At 47.7% G+C, this 20,170-nt stretch overlaps 1 protein-coding gene across 6 annotated transcripts in view; it reads right to left on the minus strand.

The window, feature by feature from the left end:
* Positions 1-18,298, minus strand: part of CSK (C-terminal Src kinase) — a 79,768-nt gene extending 61,470 nt beyond the window's left edge. For 2 of the 6 annotated variants that reach the window (XM_083460527.1, XM_083460525.1), the window contains exons 1-2: positions 16,402-16,500; positions 1,082-1,132 (exon numbers count right to left, since the gene is read on the minus strand). In XM_083460527.1, coding sequence (XP_083316653.1) covers positions 1,082-1,132; positions 16,402-16,485 — 135 coding nt within the window. In that variant the 5' untranslated portion in view covers positions 16,486-16,500. Of the gene's footprint in view, positions 1-1,081; positions 1,133-16,401 lie in introns of all 6 variants that reach the window. The other 4 variants (XM_083460533.1, XM_083460532.1, XM_083460529.1 and 1 more) reach the window with 4 other exon arrangements.
* Positions 18,299-20,170: the final 1,872 nt, after the last annotated feature.

The following is a 20,170-nucleotide window of genomic DNA, read 5'->3' on the forward strand; positions in this document are numbered from 1 at the left end:
GCCTCACAGGCCGCAGCTGCTATTGCTGCCACCTCCTGTCACTGCTGTGAGTCCTTGCAGGCCGCCATTGCTACTGCTGCTGCCTCCCATCGCTGTCGTGAGGCCTCGCAGGCCGCTGCTGGAGATGTCACCTCCCATCACCTCAGATAAAATAGCCATGATCAAAATGATCATTCTCCCAAAATTAACCTACTTATTCCAAACCTTTCCAATCTGGATTCCGTCAATCCAATTCTGTAAATGGCAGAAAAAAATACAGTCATTCATTTTCCCAAACAAAAAGTCAAGAATAAGCCCCAAGGGGGTTGGGGAAATTCCCAACATTACATCGCTAATCAAGTGTGCCACAAAATCCAATATATTTTGGAAGAAGAGACCAAACGATGGGTACGCTTGGAGATGCACACATTGGAAAACATTCCCACTACTGCATTCCCATTCCTCCAACACGAGCTGAGAAAACTCCCCTCAACAATCAATAGATTCACACTATCCATGCTTAAGACCTAGACCATCCCCACTAATCCCTTTGGCTCATCACCCGTTATTCCGTCATGCAGCTCAAAACTTTCACATAGAAACACGGCAAACCAAAGACCTATACCGTTTAGCAGACTTTTACATAAACAATAAACCCATATCAACACAGGAAATACAGGATAAATTAGGGGACATTCAAGTACCCTGACTAACACACCATCAACTACATGCTTTCCTAAATATCACAACAGTAAAAGCAGCAGCCACTAGGCTCTTGACCACCTTTGAAAGGCTTCTTTTATTGGCAGATGGACATGGTAGGGGGATGGTATCTGCAATATACAGAATACCGCTTCACAACCCTGCAATCTTATGCGACACAATTAAAAAACAATGGGAACATGACATAGGTTACAAAATAAATTCTACCCAATGGACTACAATGTGATCCAAACCTCCCTTTAAATCCATCTCAGTCAAAAGAAGGGATCTCACTTTGAAACTTCTCTATTGATTGCATCTGACATTGAGGAAATTGGCATTAATACATCCAGGAACCTTACCAAAATGCTGGAAAGGCTCTACTTCTACAGGCACATACCTCCACATGTGGTGGAAATGTCCCTGAATCCAACCCTTTCAGACAGCAGTCCTACAAAAAATATTTAACGTATATAAACAGATATTGGAACCCACCCCAGAATTGGCCCTATTAAATATTTTCCAAGACAATAACGCTCACTTGCACCACAAAGAGCTTATGACTCACCTACTCTCAGTGGCCAGAAACGTAATAGTTAGACACTGGAGAGACTTGTCCGGAGTAAGTATGGACCATTGGTACCAAATTGTATGGGAAATGGCCTTATTAGAAAAGTTAACCAACAAACTAAAACTGACACAAGGACACCTTCATCCCAGTATATCCCTTTTATTACACACAGCGCAAACTGACAACAATGATAGCAGGGCTCTACCACCAGCATACAGATCAATATGGCAAACTTGACCCAATATTCCATACCCCCCTTCCACAAACACAAACAAATCTCACTACAGTTCATCAAAGGCAATTAAAGGCAAATAAACATGCCCTGCCTCCCTAATCTTCTCTCATCGCCAATACTGTATAAACCAACAAATTTACAGAAAGAAAGCCTACTCAATCGACGCTGACATGAAATATCCAGTTGACCAAACAACAAGATAGTCTGTAAGTTCACTACCCACCCTCTGCCCTCTTCCCCTACCTTTGAAATCATTGTTTTACATTTTGCATTGAACGTAACCAAAAGACTTTATACTGTACAGTGGTACCTCTGGATGCGAACGGGATCCGGAGCCCCGTTCACATCCTGAAGCGAACGCAACCTGCGTCTGCGCGGGTCGCGATTCGCCGCTTCTGCACATGCATGTGACGTCATTCTGACTGTCTGCGCATGCGCGGGTGGCGAAACCCAGAAGTAACGCGTTCCGTTACTTCCGGGTCACCGCAGAGCGCAACCCAAAAACGCTCAACCTGAAGCAGGTATGACTATAATCTGATCAAAAGAGAGAAAGACATTGCACGTTCTTTGTAGGTCATGAAAATCTCTAATAAAAATTATTTCAAAAAAGAAAGAAAGAAAGAAAGAAAGAAAGAAAGAAAGAAAGAAAGAAAGCAGGGAACAGACACCAGCACAGTAGCTCTTTCCTGTGCTTTCACAAGATCCCGAAGGTGAAGCTACCTTCCAAGTCGGTAAGGTAAAGGGACCCCTGACCATTAAGTCCAGTCACGGACCACTCTGGGGTTGCGGCGCTCATCTTGCTTTACTGGCCAAGGGAGCCGGCGTACCGGAGCAGCGCACTGAAACGCCGTTTACCTTTCTGCCAGAGCAGTACCTATTTATCTACTTGCACTTTGACATGCTTCCGAACTGTTAGGTTGGCAGGAGTCCAAGTCGGTGGCTCACGCCTGAGAGGAACTTTCCAGTAACTGCGCTCAGGCTCTCAAGGGACCAAGGCTGAGTATCCGAGCCTGCACTTTCCACGCAAGGGGACTCAGCTTCAATCCCCAGCGCCTCCAGAGGGGCACTGTAGAGCAGCATGGGTCAAGCTGGGAGGGGTAAGGCCCAGGCTCAGTGGCAGTGCCTGCTCTGCATGCCCAAGGTCGCAGGTTCAATCCCCAATGGCATCGCCAGGAAGAGGCAGAGAAGACTCTTGTTTGAAACCGTACAAAGGCAACTGCCTGGCAGTAGAGGCATCCCAGGAGCCAAACGTCTGGCAGTGCACAAGGCAGGTCTGGGTGGAACTATCTCCCCCAGGACCTGCAGCTGCCCTCCTTTCTCTTCTGTCCTCCAGCAGATGGATGGCAAAGATCCTTCAACTTCAAGAAGACTTTGCGGGGGGGGGGGGGGCAGACGTCAAACGTCTGCTGATCAGGATATTTATTATGTGCTTGCTGCTATTGATCGATTGCTCCCACATCACCATGTGTAATGGGTATGGGGTTGCTCATGCGTAAGTTGCCGCCTCTCCTGGTTATGTTGCCTTGTTAAACCTTTCTGTCTGGACAGCCCTTCAATTCGTGGCTGCCTCAGTCACTAGCAGAATCCGTCAGTGGGCGTTTCTTAAATCTTTTCCAAAATAAAAGTTGTTTGACACCCAGTCTCCTCCTACTCTCTCTGCGCGGAAGTCTTCTGCGCAGGGTGGGCGTGGGTAGCGGAGGACCCGTGCTCTCCCCGCTGGTGTCCGGTGAAGAGTCCTGGAGCCCCCCATCAGCCCCTCTATATCCCTGGTGTTGCGCTGATTTGCTTCCCCATCTGCGGAGCTGCCTCTCTCCCTGCTGGGCCCTTCTCCAGCATCATTTGAGAGCCTTCCCTCCGCCTCTAGCTCCGATGTCAGTTCCCTGACATCATGCTGCTGCTTTTAACACTATTTTGAGGCTATATTGTGGTGATTTAAAACAATTAAATGACTGGGTGATCCTTGAGTGTTCCAGTTAGGTGAGGCAACAATTTAGATATTTTATATAAAAAAGTGGGATAAAATCCTTTTAATAAATCAAACTATTAAAATGAAAATTAATCGCTCAGCAGGATTTTTATGTTCATCCTATTCTCACAGCTAGGCAATTGCAAAAGTGTGCACTTCCTCTAGCAAGAGACTGCATGTCACATACCCTTGAAAGGTTGGTTCCCAAGAGTGTTTATCAGAGTCAGTTCCAGGAATCACAGGAAGATGGGGTTTTATCCCAGCAAGTTTTTCCCAGAGTGGACACATACAAATTAATGGACCTGGGTTGGTCTGGGTTGAACCTAGGACCTTCAGCATCCAAAGCAGCTGCTCTGCCATTGAGCTACGGCCCTTTTCTTCTCAGAAAAATTACTTCCAGTCTAGAAAGCAGGCTAAGAACTTTGATATATTCTCCCAGGACTTAACCACATGATCCTCCTCCTGCAGAGAGGGAGAGGGAGGAGAGGAGAGGTACTTGTGGACACAGCATGTGGAAAATTGTATTCCTAGACGGCTGTATCCCATGTTCTATGTTCATGGGTGCAAGCTGCAATTCTGACCTGCTGAAAATTGCCAAGGGAATTAATTTGATCAGCACTGGTCATCTGTTCTGTGTTTTAGGATTTTATAATTTAATTATTGTACTATACACCTTGCTGACAAAGGTCCGTATAGTTCAAGCTATGGTTTTCCCAGTAGTGATGTATGGAAATGAGAACTGGCCCATAAAGAAGGCTGACTGCCGAAGAATTGATGCTTTTAAATTATGGTGCTGGAGGAGACTCTTGAGAGTCCCATGGACTGCAAGAAGATCAAACCTATCCATTCTGAAGGAAATCAGCCCTGAGTGCTCCTGGAAGGACAGATCGTGAAGCTGAGGCTCCAAGACTTTGGCCACCTCATGAGAAGAGAAGACTCCCTGGAAAAGACCCTGATGTTGGAAAAGATGGAGGGCACAAGGAGAAGGGGACGACAGAGAACGAGATGGTTGGACAATGTTCTCGTAACTACCAACATGAATTTGATGAAACTGTGGGAGGCAGCGGAGGCAGTGGAAGACAGGAGTGCCTGGCGTGCTCTGGTCCATGGGGTCACGAAAAGTCAGACACGACTAAACAAGCCTTTTTATTAGGTATTGTAGGAGCAGAGATTCCAAAAGACCAGAAAAATTGTTTATGTATGCTACGACGGCCACCCAGATGCTGTTTGCCCAAAGATGGAAAGAGGAAGCAGTCTTGACCAAAGAAGATTGGCAAACCAAGTTAATGGACTATGCTGAAATGGTGAAACTAACTGGAAAGCTCAGGAATCAAGATGATAAGAAATTTTTAAAAGAATGGGAAATATTTATTACCGTATTTTTTGCCCCATAGGACGCACCTAGATTTGGGGGGGGGGAATAAAGAAAAAAAATTATTTCCCCCCCAGGCGCGGGGGAAGTCCGAGCTTCCCCCAAGCCTAGCCCCCAGAACAGGCTGCTGCCTGCAAGCCTTGCAAGCCCGGCGGGACCTCCCGCCGGGCGCGCGAGGCTTGTGGATAGCTTCCTGAAACCTGGAGAGCGAGAGGGGTCGGTGCGCACTGACGCCCCTCGCTCTCCAGGCTTCAGCGAAAGCCTGCATTCACCCCATAGGATGCACACACATTTCCCCTTCATTTTTGGAGGGGGAAAAGTTCGTCCTATAGGGCGAAAAATACGGTATGTATTTGCAAAAGTATTGTAAACAGGTTAATATACTGGCAGGATTTTAAGAACACTTGTAATTTTAGAATAAATATAGGAAATTTGAGGTAGAAAAAATAATTTGGAGTAGAAATGACATGCAGCTGAAAAGGGAATTTAAAGAACGGAGGGAGGAAGTCATGGGATTCAAAGAATCCCATTTTATGGTTCTGATATCGTTGTCGTGTATAATTTTCTATGCTTGTTGTTGTTTATTTTTTGTTGAAAATTTAGTAAAAATATTATAAAACAAAAACAAATGTCGGACCCCCAACTTCCATCAGCTCCAGACAGCATGATCAATGGCCAAGCATGATGGAAGCTGGGAGTCCAAAATATCAGGAAGTTACTTTAGGTCACGCTGAAAGTGTATTTATGCTCCCTTTTTGTTTTGTTTTTAACTTTATTGGCCATGCATTTTCTGCTGTTTATCTTGTTAGGAACACGGAATCATAGAATTGTACAGCTGGGAGGAACTGAAAGGGTGATAGTCCAACGCTTGCAATGCAGGAATCATAGTTAAATGAAGCAACTTGCCTGCCTAGCCCAGCTTGGCCATTTCCGAGTGGCAAAAACTCTCCTGCGTCTCAGACAGCGCTCTGTCTCTCATCGACTCTTCCTTTTGAAACCTGGAAGCACTTGTGGAGGCTTGCAGGATAGATATTTAACAGGCAAATCCAGGCGTGAACAGAATGCTCCTGAACAGATTCTGCAGAGCCACCCTGCGTGCCTTCGCACTCTTTCCAATAGATGCAGCATTTGATGCCCAAATCTGTGAAGGTGCTACAACGCCACCCCTTTACTAAACAGTTTACTTTTGGGTACACCTTTGTTAAATGCCCCCTGCTGCTGCCGCTGCCGTAAATTCTCCAACTCCCTGCTGCTTTTCTCTCAGTGATAAACCCAGCTTCATTTAGGGCTGCAATGATTCATTGGCTAATCAGCAACACCGATCAGCTAGAAGGCTGCAAACAACTTTTTAAAAGTGTCCTGATTAAACTGCAGATTTAAAAAAATATTGCATGACTTTAAAGTAACTGCGGGTGATGGGCACCATACCAGAATATTCTCTCTCTCTCTCTCTCTCTCTCTCTCTCTCACACACACACACACACACACACACACACACACAAACACTTATGCATGGCAATGCTCTTTCTTTCTTCTTTGAAATACCGTATTTTTTGCACCATAACACTCACTTTTTTCCTCCTAGAAAGTAAGGGGAAATGTCTGTGCGTGTTATGGAGCGAATGCCTGCGGGTGGCAGGGGGGATCTGCTGCAGTTGTGAGCAGAGGATCCATGGTTCCCCTTCCTTCCCTCCTCCATGGTTACAAAGCATGGATCCACATGGATCCTCAGGATTTTTGCATTGGGCTACTCCAAACTCACTCTCAGATCACATGTCTGTGGCCACAGCATGAACCATAAAAATCATATATCCACTATTTCGTTTAGAATTTTTTTTTCTTGTTTTCCTCCTCTAAAAACTATGTGCGTGTTATGGTTGGGAGCGTGTTATATAGCGAAAAATACGGTAATTGTTACTGGTTTGGCAATGCCTCTTTCAAGATGGTGTCCCACCGCAGCATATGTCTGCATCATCTAAAAACTAATAAAGCACAAGCGGAAACAGCAACACAATGTTGCAGCGTGGTGTTCTCTAGTTCAAAACTCCAGCCAGCCAGCCATGCTGTCTTTCAGAATGCTCCATTTCATTCTATTCCTCCCCAGTTTTTTGTTATTTCTCCCAACACCAGTTGGTCAGTATTCTGCAGCTGCTGAGCATGTCTCATTGGGTCGTTTTACCCCCAAACTTAGGAATTTCTCTCTTTCTCTCTCATTGGTACTTTTGCAAACCCTGAAGTGCCCCCAGGCCTGGAGGTAACTTCTCCAAATTGGTGCCAATTGGGCCACATAAGGACCCATGCTTAGAGAAGAGTTTGCTATTCATTTACAGCAGGCATGGGGAACCTGCCATCTTCCAAGTGTTGTGGGACTACAACTTTCATCAGTCCCAGCCAGTGAAACGGTCAGGGGTGATGGGAACTGTAGCCCAACAACATCTAGATCAGTGTTTCCCAACCTTTTTTGGGCAAAGGCACACTTGTTTCATGAAAAAAATCTCGAGGCACACCACCATTACAGCCCCGTGACGTCAGCGCGCAGCGTCACGCCGGGAGGGACGCACGAAAGTGTAAGTTTCAATTTTTTCCCCTCCCCCTTGCCTTCCTTCTGTGCCAACCGCCAAAAAGCCAAGAAAAAAGCCAAGACTTTAGGGCAGCAGGTCGACACGGAAGAAGCTCCTACCTAAGGACAGGTGCGACGGCCGTGTCCTCTTCTGCCACACTTGGCAGCCCTGCCTCACGGTCGTGACTCCCACCCTGATTTCTCCCCGCAGGTCGAGCGGCACAGGCAGCCCAATGTGTCCAACCCAGACACAAGCCCCGCTTCCCCACTCTAGATCCTGAATGCGACCAAGTGCTCTGGACTCCCGAGCAGGGTGGGAAAGAGGACTCGCATCTGGTAGCCTCCGGGCTCCTCGCCTGCTCGAGGGATGGCATTGCAGGCAAGCTGCCGGCCGTCGCCATCGCCGCCCCCTCATGCGAGTGGACCTGCCCAGAGTGGTGGGCCGGGGGATGTGGCCCGCACGCGCGGCCCCGCTTCCTCCTGCCCAGGGCTGAGTTCCTTACCCGCGATCTCGGTCTCGCGCACGCGGATCCCACTTATTCCGAAGCTCGTGCCACTAGCCGGGGCTCTCACACCGTGCCAGGGCGAGGCGGCGCGGCCCACTGACGTCATCGCAGCTCGCCGCCGCCCTCAACTTCCCTGTTCCCTCCCCTCCCTCGGGTCGCCGTGGTTACCGAGGACTGCAAGCTGCTCGGGCGAGCGTGGGGCATTAAGTGGGAGAAGGAAAATTAAAATTAAAACTCGCCTGAAGGCCACCTCTCCAGATATGAAGCTATCTTTCGAATTTTTTAATTTTTCCCGCGGCACACCAGGCAACATCTCGCGGCACACTAGTGTGCCGCGGAACAGTGGTTGGGAAACACTGATCTAGATGGCCCCATGTCCCTGGTATATGGGGTGCTTTCACTTTTCAGTAGTGTTGTTTTCATCTTATGTACATTTATGAATCTTTTAACTGATCAATTGCCTAAGGTTTATTTGACCATGTGACAGCCCTGATTTAAAGTACCTCCAAAAAGTGGTCCTATTGTTTTTATATGCAACAACAGCGGCAAAAGTATTGTTGGCTCAGAAATGGAAGCAAGAAGAAATACCAATGAAAGAAGAATGGCAGACAAAATTAATGGACTACGCAGAATTGGATAAAATGACAGGCAGGATTCAAAACCTGCAGGACCAGAGATTTACAGAAGATTGGAAGAAATATACAAATTATTTGAAGAGCAACTGTAATCAACAAATTACGCTAGTAGGACTACAAGAAGTTTTGTAAGGAGAAATATATGAAATATTGCAAAGAAGAGAAAGATATTAGTTATGAGATTTAAATGTAATAGTGAAAATAAGAACTGTAAATTAAGCAAATAGATTGGAAAATTTTCAGATGTGATTGATGGAAGTCAAAAAATTGTATAAGATGTAAAAGTATGTTTAATTATTGTTGAAAATGATACGTTGAAAAACTAATAATTTTTTTTTTATAAAAAACAAAAAGTGGTCCTGAGCATCACAGTGAAGCAGGGAAATTATAGCCCTCTGGCCACTTTTGGCCCATGGGATCTTTTCATTCATTCATTCAGCCTTGAGAAGCTCAAAAACCCTGGCCGTCTTCTTAGCAGGCAAGCGAGTCCATCTGCCTCCTCCACGGACTCCCTTTCTCCCTGTAAGGCAAGCCTGACAATTTGCAGGGGGTGGGGAGAAATCTCATAGAATCTTAAGAGTTGTGGGGTTGAAAGGAACTCAGGGGTCCTAGCCCAACCCCCTGCAGTGTAGGGATCACAGCACCCCTGACAGATGGCCACCTGACCCCTGCTTAGAAACCTCCAACAAAGGCGAGTCCATCACCCTCCAAGGAAGTTCATTCCACTGTTAAACAGCTCTTACCCTCAGAAAGTTCTTCCCAAGGTTGAGTCAGAATCTCCTTCCCTGTAATTTGAATCCATTAATTCCCCCTAGAGCAGCAGAAAACAAGTTTGCTCCCTCTTCCATGTGACAGCCCTTCAGATATTTGAAAGTGGCTAAGAGATCTCCTCTCAGTCTTCTTTTCTCTAGGCTAAACATCCCCATCTTACCTTGGGACTCATCACAACTCCATCATCTTGACAAGACAGGCATGAGCAGTAGAGATCATGGAGGACACCACAACTGCAGACTTAACCAGTTATGGATAGGCCATTGGTCATAGAATCATAGAGTTGGAAGAGACCACAAGGGCCATCGAGTCCAACCCCCTGCCAAGCAGGAAACACCATCAGAGCACTCCTGACATATGGTTGTCAAGGCTCTGCTTAAAGACCTCCAAAGAAGGAGACTCCACCACACTCCTTGGCAGCAAATTCCACTGTCAAACAGCTCTTACTGTCAGGAAGTTCTTCCTAATGTTTAGGTGGAATCTTCTTTCTTGTAGTTTGGATCCACTGCTCCGTGTCCGCTTCTCTGGAGCAGCAGAAAACAACCTTTCTCCCTCCTCTATGTGACATCCTTTTATATATTTGAACATGGCTATCATATCACCCCTTAACCTCCTCTTCTCCAGGCTAAACATGCCCAGCTCCCTTAGCCGTTCCTCATAAGGCACCGTTTCCAGGCCTTTGACCATTTTGGTTGCCCTCCTCTGGACACGTTCCAGTTTGTCAGTGTCCTTCTTGAATTGTGGTGCCCAGAACTGGGCACAGTACTCCAGGTGAGGTCTGACCAGAGCAGAATACAGTGGCACTATTACTTCCCTTGATCTAGATGCTATACTCCTATTGATGCAGCCCAGAATTGCATTGGCTTTTTTAGCTGCCGCGTCACACTGTTGGCTCATGTCAAGTTTGTGGTCAACCAAGACTCCTAGATCCTTTTCACATGTACTGCTCTCAAGCCAGGTGTCACCCATCTTGTATTTGTGCCTCTCTAGCTCAGTCCACCTAACTCAGTCTTGTCTACACAGACTGCCAGTTGCTCCTCAGGAACTCAGAGCAGGTACTCTCTCACTCCTACCTGGAGATACTACTGGGGATTGAATTTGGGACCCTCTGCATGCCACTGTCAAAATGAGCTGGAAGAAGGAATAAAATGGGAAGTAACTGCCATGGAAATTATGGTCATTGGCGCATTTAAGCCTTGTCACGTAGGCTTCTAAGCCAGGATTCGGCCACCCCCGCCAGCCAGAACAATTAGCCTGCTCCCAGTAGAGAACAGGGTGCAATGGCCTCTATTAATTTGGCGGCTAGCAATCCAAACAGAAGAACAAAGCCCGTCTCTTCCACTAACTCAGCAGGGCACAAACAAAAAGGCTTCCCACCAACAGCACAAAACAAACACCACAAGTGTGAAGCACCAAAGTGCTGTTTTAACAGAAATTGCTCTGTGGTTGCTTAGTTGCAGACAGCCTGGCTTGCATTTGCTACTAGCAATGTGCTTTATCGAGCCTTGATTACATGGAGAGTAACTGCAGCACTCATAGCACCAGCAAATTGTATGGACACTGGCTTCATCTCAGGAATAACATGGGGGCAGCTATCCCTAACGGGAGGTGGGCAAGCACCAATGAACTCTTAGCTAGGCAAGGGTCACAACATCACAAAAGAGTCACATGAACATCATTTAAGGAGCACTACCAAGAGGGACGCGGGTGGCGCTGTGGTCTAAACCACAGAGCCTAGGGCTTGCCGATCAGAAGGTCGGCGGTTCGAATCCCCGCAAAGGGGTGAGCTCTTGTTGCTCGGTCCCTGTTCCTGCCAACCTAGCAGATTGAAAACATGTCAAAGTGCAAGTAGATAAATAGGTACCACTCCGGCGGGAAGGTAAACTGTGTTTCCGTGTGCTGCTCTAGTTCGCAAGAAGTGGCTCAGTCATGCTGGCCACATGACCCGGAAGCTGTATGCCGGCTCCCTCGGCCAGTAAAGCGAGATGAGCGCTGCAACCCAAGTCGGTCACGGCTGGACCTAATGGTCAGGGGTCCCTTTACCTTTACCTTACCAGGAGGCTCAGCTTCCATCAGGAATGGGGAACCTCCAAATGTTGCTGGACTACAACTCCCAACATCCTTGACGGTTGTGCACACGAGCAGGAGCTGATGGGATTCAGGAATCCAGCAGCACCTGGAGGGTTGCAGGTTTCCCTGGTTTCCAGAGAGAGAGAACATCTCAGGCCACAGCAAAGTGCCCTATGATCTCATTGCTGGACAAGGAAGTACTGCACACAATCAAAGTAAAGATGGCTAATTGAGGAAATAGACTGCACACAACCTGATTCAGTTGGGGTGTGCAATGCAAGGACTGATACAGGCCAGTGATAGAGACAGACATATAGATGATCCCTATCCTCATTCAAGTTTAACATCTTAACAGACAGTGCATATACTACAGTACTGACTCAACAGAACACCTCTAAGCAGCTTGACAATCTAAAACGTCAATTAAAATAAACCAATTATGAGCAAGCATTTTTTTAAAAAGTTGATGCAAAAATATTAGCCAAAATAAAAATAAAACCAGGAATTTTAATAAACTTACGCACAATAAAATTACATGGTAATTTCATGGGTATGCATGCTGGCAGTGGGGGATGGTAGAAGCTTCTCAGCAGGCACCCAAAATAATGTGAAGTCACCACCTGGCAGAACAAACCTAACAAATTTCTTCACACTATCAGAACAGCAACCCATCTGGACCAGCACTCTGCCTTCAACAGTGGACAGATGTCTAGCTGTTTGCCATAATACTGAAATAATTGTTTTAGGATAATGTTGGGGGGGAATTTAGAAATCATTTGGTTGATTTAGCGTTCCTATTTTTCTTTAGATATTTTAGGATTTTGATGTTTAGTTGTTTATTTTTATGCATATATTTGCTTACTATATTTCAAAATATTTAATTTTTCTATATTAAGAGCTGCTAACACAGCTAACACAACTAAATGCAAACTGTTTAAAATTATGAAAATAGTATTCATATTAGACCACATGAGAAACAGGAAGCAGGGTTTTTTTACCAAAAAAAGAGAGTACACATCAGCAGATCAACAATCTATAGATCAATAGATATGGAAAGGGATGAGGCTCAGTGGTGCATCTGCTTTGAAGATCTGAGTCCACCCTCTGAATCTCCCGTGGGGCCAGGAGAGACCCCTGTCTGAAACACTGGACAGCCACTGCCAGTCAGTGTAAGACAGTACTGAGCTAGATGGCGTGACTTGGCATACTATATATGACCCTATAGAGCTGTCAACCAGAACTCAAATGCCTGCTAAAATGAATGCAAGGTGCAAGCAACAACTGAGCCAGCCAGTTCTTCTCTTAGGAGGGGACTGTCAAATCTAGGTGGGATGAAATGCCACGTTGTGCTGTTCTCAGATACTGTTTATTGCATTCAAAGCTGGGCACAAACTGCACAATGAACCTTATTTCTGTCTCCAACTCCCATCAGTCCCAGCCAGCCTGGTCAATGATCAGGGATGATGGCAGTTGGAGTCCAATAACATCTGGAGGGCCACATTCCCCCCCCCCCATTTTAATTACAAGGGGCACCTCTTTTGAGGTGTTTTGTGTAACAAGCGACTAACAAATTCAATAAATTAACAATTTGTTCCTTGTAACTAAAACCTTTAAAAGTTACAATCCAAAAAATACTAGATCACTCAACTTGTTTTTTCCCTGAATAATTTTCAAGCGACTTCCTCTTAATCTGTTGAGCATCACATTTTTATTCAGATTCAGGGACCTGCAAAAGAAGGCTCCTCAAACACCGTGTGGTGACTAACGTCTTGCAAAATGTCAAAACGATAATGCCTACATAATTTTGTGGCCACAATCCTGCCACTGAAAAGTACAGCTAGTGCTTCCGTAACTCAGAAGTGCATGCAGGTTTCTTGAAAAACACTCCTGATCTTGTGTGGCTTTGTGTGAATCCACATCGGATTGTGGTTACAGGTGCAGGTGGTTCCAGCCCAGAAGCTATTAAGAACATAAGAGTCTGCAGGATCAGGCCAATGGCCCATCTAGTCCAGCATCCTCTTCTCACAGGGGCCAAGCAGATGCCCTAATGAGAAACTCAAAAGCAGGATTCAACCACAAGACCAAACCTCTCTCCTCCTTGGCTTCCAGCGAAAGCTTTGTTGCCTACTGACCATGGAGGCAGAAAATAAGCCGTGGAGGCTAGAAGCCATTGATGGCCTTCTCTTCCTCCATGAATTTATTTCTCTTTTAAAGCCATCTACGCTGGTAGCTATCACTGCCTCCTGCAGGAGTGAGTTCCACAGTTTAATTATGCATAATAATAATAATAAAATAATTTATTTATATCCCGTCCTCCCCAGGCTCAGGGCAGCTAACACCAACAAAATCACAGTAAAAACGTAACAGGGGGGAAAGGGGGGGGAACCAATTTAAAACACAGGTTAAAATGCAATTTAAAATTCCAGCCTCATTTTAAAGTAGCTGATAAATCAAGACCATAAGGGGAGGGAAACATAAGGGTCAGACCGAGTCCAAACCAAAGGCCAGGTGGAACAGCTCCGTCTTGCAGGCCCTGCGGAAAGATGCCAAGTCCCGCTGGGCCCTGGTCTCTTGTGACAGAGCGTTCCACCAAGTCGGGGCCAGTGCTGAAAAGGCCCTGGCCCTAGTTGAAACCAATCTAACCACCTTGAGACCTGGGACCTCCAAAGTGTTGTTATTTGTGGACCTTAAGGTCCTCCATGGGGCATACCAGGAGAGGTGGTCCTGTATGTACGTGGTACCGTAGGTACTGCATGAAGAAGTACAGTGGTACCTCGGGTTAAATATGCTTCAGGTTACAGCCTCCACTAACCCAGAAAAAGTGCTTCAGGTTAAGAACTTTGCTTCAGGATGAGAACAGAAATCGTGCTCTGGGCGGCGCAGCAGCAGCAGAGAGGCCCCATTAGCTAAAGTGGTGCTTCAGGTTAAGCACAGTTTCAGGTTAAGTACAGACCTCTGGAACATATTAAGTACTTAACCCAAGGTACCACTGTACTTTCTTCTCTCTGTCCTGAATCTTTCAACATTCAACTTCACAGGATGTTCGAGAGTTCTAGTGTTGGGAGGGATGGAGAAACTTTCCTCTTTAAATTACTTAATCCAGCCTTTGCCCAGCTGGTGCCCTCTAGATGTTGTGGACTACAATTCCCATCAGCCAGCACAGCCATGGAGGGCACCAGCTTGGCAGAGACTGGATTAATCTGAAATAGATATCCAATATCTCAGTCACTCCCTCTCTAATCTATCTCCATTTGAATGAGGCAAGACAAGCCTTTGGCAAACAGACTTGAAAACGAAAATACGGTACACGGCAGAGACTCGCAAGGCAAAACCCGACAGATCTGAGCCACGGAGCGTTCTTGACTTTGCTCTCTCAAAAGTTAGCTGCCTTCTTCCGCAGCCTAAGAGCCAAGAGGCCACGTGCAGACAAAGACAGGCAAATCAGCTGCACTTTCACTTTTCTTGCCTTTATGCATTCAGCCTCCAAGAGCCCCATAATTCTTCCTTCTCACATACACACTCACAACAACTCTGTAAGGTAGGCTAAGCTGAGAAAATGTAATTGGCCCACAATTATTCCAGGAGGTCCCCAAGCACATGGAGATTTCAACCAGCAAGGACTAATGGTTAGAGCACTGAGCTATGAATTGGGAGGCGCAGGTTCACTCCCTACTCAGCCATAAACCTGAGCATGGATGACCCTGAGTCAATCCTGCCCAACCAACCTCACAGGGGAGCTACCAGGCTAAACTGAGAGGGTGAGAGAACAATGCAGGGTTTGGTAGAGGAATTAAGTAAAAATAAAAACCTAACAGTAGGATTCAACTTTGTGCAAGAAAACCTTTGTTCCTGCATTGCAGGGGGTTGGACTCTGTTCTCCTTGAGGTCCCTCCCTACTCTACACTTCTATGATTATTCTGGAAACAAAAAACACACATGTATCTCTCCATGCAGGTATTTAAAGCGCTGACTAAGGGCTGACTTTGGATTTTAATCCACTGCTGTATTGTTTAATGGTTGAATTGTTTTGAGCCCCACTTGATTATATATGTGTGTGTTACGGTTTCTTGGACACTGCCCTGAGATCCTGTAGGAGGAAGGGCAATATAGAAAAATAGCAAAGAAACAAACTTTTCAGCCCACAATCCAACATGCATTTACCTGGAAGAAAGTGCCACTGAACAGAACGAGCATTCTTTCTGAGTAAACTTACTTTTGTGCTCTGAAAATGTCATACTCACACCACAGAGTACACTTTCATAAACTAAAACCATAAATGATGAGTTGTATGTAGTTAAACAGGTAAAATAAGCTAAGGCTTGATTGGGAAAGTCTTACACATATTTCAATTCTTCCTAAAATCTCTATTGCTCCCTTCCCCCTCCAGGGTGGCAAGAAACGGGCTTTTTCCCAGGATTTATGGAAATTCTACACCCCCATTTTGAACAGAAATAGCAGAGAACAACTTGCAGGCGATAGTCATAAAGGGCTGTGCATTATTTAAAGGGCAATGGAGTAAGTAAGTCGTACTTCCTGATGCTCAGGCCATCTGAAAAACAGGAAGAATCTAACCTGGCCTCCTACCTCCAGCAATGTGGAGCTAGTGGGGACCAGATCTTTGCCCTTCCTTTAATTTCTTTGCACCTTTCTCAATCTCCATTCAAAAAGAACTCCTGCCTGGAAAACATGTATGTATGCAAACATGCATGAAGAAGCCGCTCTCTGCCCTCAGCAGCACGCCACTAATCCTGAGCGCCCAGCGCCACTGAGCCCTCACAGGGGCAGCTTTAATCAGCTGTTGCCAGACCTTTAAATTAGCTGCGGTAACAATAAGCTCCCACCCACCTGTCCCTGAGCCTTTTAAACCCCTTATCCCATCAAATGCCTATTGGCAAAGGGGGGAGGGTGAGCTTTGCTGCATTGTGCCCCCGCCTGCCCCCAGGCCTGCTGGTGTGACAATGGCTGTTGTGAGGGCGGCAGCACAGATCCCTCCCCGCTGGCCGGACAAGCCACTCCACACACAATATGACTCACTGATGGTGACAATGTGCGTCTGCAAAGGCCCAGCTGGGGAGGACTGTGCAACCACTGTCCGTGGGGATGGACGGCAGCAGCCATACAAAGGCAACGTGGATCTCCAAGCCGCCAGCCCTTCTTCACACCCGTGCAACCCCACAAGCGTGCAACCCCACAAGAGGCGTTTCTGCTGCCACACACACCTCAGAAGAAAAGTTCATTGAGAACTCCCGGGGGAAGTTAAGAGGGAGCTCTGCAGAAGCAACTCCGTGGGGCACGGAGGGAAGGGTCTGCCAGATGTGGGCAGAAAAGGGAGGGGTAACCAAGGGGTCAGACAATAAGCGGCAGGGAAGAGATGGGTGATCAGCATTCCAGGAAGCATCTATTTGTTTAATTATGTTTTGCTGCTGCTGCTGATGGGACCCCATTGTTTCTGTGTATCGTCTTGGGCTCCAGGAAATGTTCACTTACCAAGAACCACTGAAGGGAAATTTCATTTATTCTAGGAAAGAGGGGAGGGCGAAACCATCCAAAAGACGGCCTTTCCCCGTGGCATTGATTCTCGCCTTCCACACCGCTGAGGTCCCTCCAGGAAGACCAGGCCACTTTCTAAGGTGTGATCTGAAAATATATCCCTCCGCCGCTGGTCCTGCATCAGGTCACCACGAAGCCGGACATCAACATTCAAGGCACACACAGGGAGGATGCAGATCCGAAGACACCTCAGCAGCGCGACGGATCTCGCCCACCCGCCAGACCCCGACGGGTCTTGCACCCAGAGAAAGGGAAGCAGCAACGGGGCCGAAGGGAAGTGGCAGGCCTCGTCCAAGTCGAAGGGAGAGCGACTCTCCCCGAGGCAGCGACGCGAGACAGGAGCACGCCCCGCCGCCGCCGCCTCCTCGCACCCTGGGGCGGCTGGGGGAGGCTGATCGGACGGACGGACGGCCTGCCAGCCACTTCCCCTCGGGTGGGTGTGATGCACTCCCCCCCCCCCCCCGCCACGGCTCTTCCCCAGGGACTAGTCACTTGAATATCCCCCGAGTTCCCACCCGCCTACAAAGCGCCAGCAAAAGGCGTGAGGAAGGATGGGCAAGTCGCCCCTTTCCAGGCGGCCTGCGAGGAAGCGGGGGGCACGAACCTTTAGATCCCCACACAACGCACCGTGGGGCGGCAAGGAATCCGCGCTGCTCACCTCTCTCCAGGCTCCGTGTTGCCTCGGCGGCCCGGCTGGTCTCGGCGAGCCGCTGTGGGGTTAGTCCATGCAGCGGGAGAGCCCCCGGGGACTCGGGGCCACAGGGCCGGCGGAGAAGGCAGCTCCGAGGGCCGGAGGGGTCCCAGCAGCGGGGGGGGGGGGCGGAGATCCGGAGATGCAGCAGGAGGAAGGCAGAGGGCGGGAGGGGCGCTCGGGCAGCAGCGGCGGGACCCGGGGCGGGGGCGGGGAAACAATGTAGCGCCGCCGCCGCCGCGAACGTTCCGATTTCGAACGCCGCCGGCTCCCTTTGGAACGTTGGCGCCGCCGGAGTTCCAGGCGCGTCGCTGCAGCCTCGGAAGCGGCGCGGCGGCTGCGAGGGAAGGAGCGGCGCCCGAGGCCCCCGGCGAGGAAGGCGAGCGTCCTTCGCGTCCCACCACCGCTTGCTCTCGTTCCGCGCCCGCGCCCCAGCTCCGCCGCCGCCGCCGCCGGGAGCCTCGCAGGGCCTGGCTGCACAGAGAGAGAGGGAGACAGAGAGGGAGGAAGCCCCGAGCGGTCCTACGGCGCCTGCGCCGCCCCAGCTCATTCCTTCCCACCATCGCCCGCCCAGCCCTCTCGGCAGCAGGTCCCTCCCAGCCGGCGGCGGAGGGAGCGCGTCACCTGCCGGCCGAGAGGAGAAGCGGAGCTACCGGGCCGGCGCGCTCGGGCTCTCTCCCATTGAGCCGCTAAGGCGGTGTAGCCAGGCTGTGCCAAAGTGCGGGGTTGCTACTGGGGATAGAATATTCTGTGTTGCATCCGACTCCGTTGCGCTCAGAGTAGACCCGCTGAAATTAGTGGACATGCATTGTTCATGACCATTCATTTCATTGGGTGCGCTCTGAGTGTGGCTGACTCACCAGACACCTCTTTGTAAGTGCCTTGGAAGAAATGGGTGATCAACAAGCCAAGGAGCTTCTATTTATTTCATTAGGTTTTGCTTATTATTATTATTTATTTCATAAAATTTATACAGTGCTTGATTGTATAAAAAAAACCTCAAAGCAGTTTACAAAGAGAACAAAACAATAAAATTATCAGTGAAGAAACCTGTTTAAAACATTCCAAGGATAACATCAGGAATAAATACATAACTAGGAATAAATACATGACTAAGCCATTTTTCACCTTCTCACCCCTTGCCTTTTCCTGTAAGACCTATTGCAGTCGTTAAGAGTCATCAACAGGCTCATCTCAGCTATCTGCCAATCACCCATTCCCACCACCCTTCTGAGTAATACCCCTCCCCACCTTCTCACTATATAGAAGGATCTGGCAACTTCTGTTTCAGTGTATCTGAAGAAGTGTGCATGCACACGAAAGCTCATACCAAGAACTAACTTAGTTGGTCTTTAAGGTGCTACTGGAAGGGATTTTTTTTATTTTGATCAGGAATAAACACACACATACATATACACACATTCAAGGTGTCTTCATAGGGTTCTCTAAACAAACATGTTCTTATATCCCATCTTTCCTATTAGGAGCTCTCCCATTTTACCCTCCCAGCAACTCTACAAAGTAGGTTAAGCTGAGAGAAGTGACTGAGCCAGCAAGTGGAGATTGGAACCCTGGCCTTTCCCAGGTCCTAGTCCAACATCCTAATCACTGCACCACACTGGCTCTCAGTTGGCGGTACATGAACTGGGAATCTTTGGCCCTTCAGGTGTTGCTGGATGAGCTCCCCTGACCCCTGACCATTGGTTATGCTGGCTGGGGCTGTTGAGAGTTACAGTCCCACCTGGGTTAGAGTCCTTTTAACTACATGTGCAGCACACAACCTTGTTATTACCAACAAGTGCAGCTTTCTCCCGACTGAAGTGCAGAGTGTTGGAGGACCGGGTCATTCGCAGGGAAACCAAAATGCTTGTTTACAAAGCTATTGTACTACCAACCTTACTATATGCTTGGGAAACATGGACCACTTATAAACGCCATCTCCAACTCCCCGAAAGATACCACCAACGGTGTCTCTGAAAAAAATTACACATCACTTTGGAAGACAGGCGAATTAATATCAGTGTACTGGAAGAAGCAAAGATCACCAGTGTTGAAGCAATGATTCTTCAACATCAACTTTGTTGGACTGGTCATGTTGTGTGGATGCCGGATTATCGTCTTCCAAAGCAACTACTCTTTTCTGAACTTAAAAATGGAAAGTGTAATGCTGGGGGTCAACAAAAGAGGTTTAAAGACTCTCTCAAGGCAAATCTAAAAAAATGTAGTATAAACACTGACAACTGGGAAACACTGGCCTGTGAGCACTCCAATTGGAGAACAGCCTTTACCAAAGGTGTCATGGGCTTTGAAGACATTTGAACTCAGGACGCAAGGGAGAAACGTGCGAAAAGGAAGGCACGCTTGGCAAATCCACACCATGATCAACTCCCGCCCGGAAACCAATGTCCCCACTGTGGAAGGACGTGTGGATCCATAATTGGCCTCCACAGTCACTTACAGACTCATTGTTAAAACCATGTTTATGGAAGACAATCTTACTCGGCTACGAGTGATCGCCAAAGAAGAAGAAGAGTCCTTCCTATCTCTGATTTACCATTGAAG

Source organism: Podarcis liolepis, assembly GCF_965112155.1.
Source record: "Podarcis liolepis genome assembly, chromosome: 9".
In the NCBI taxonomy this organism is placed as follows: domain Eukaryota; kingdom Metazoa; phylum Chordata; class Lepidosauria; order Squamata; family Lacertidae; genus Podarcis; species Podarcis liolepis.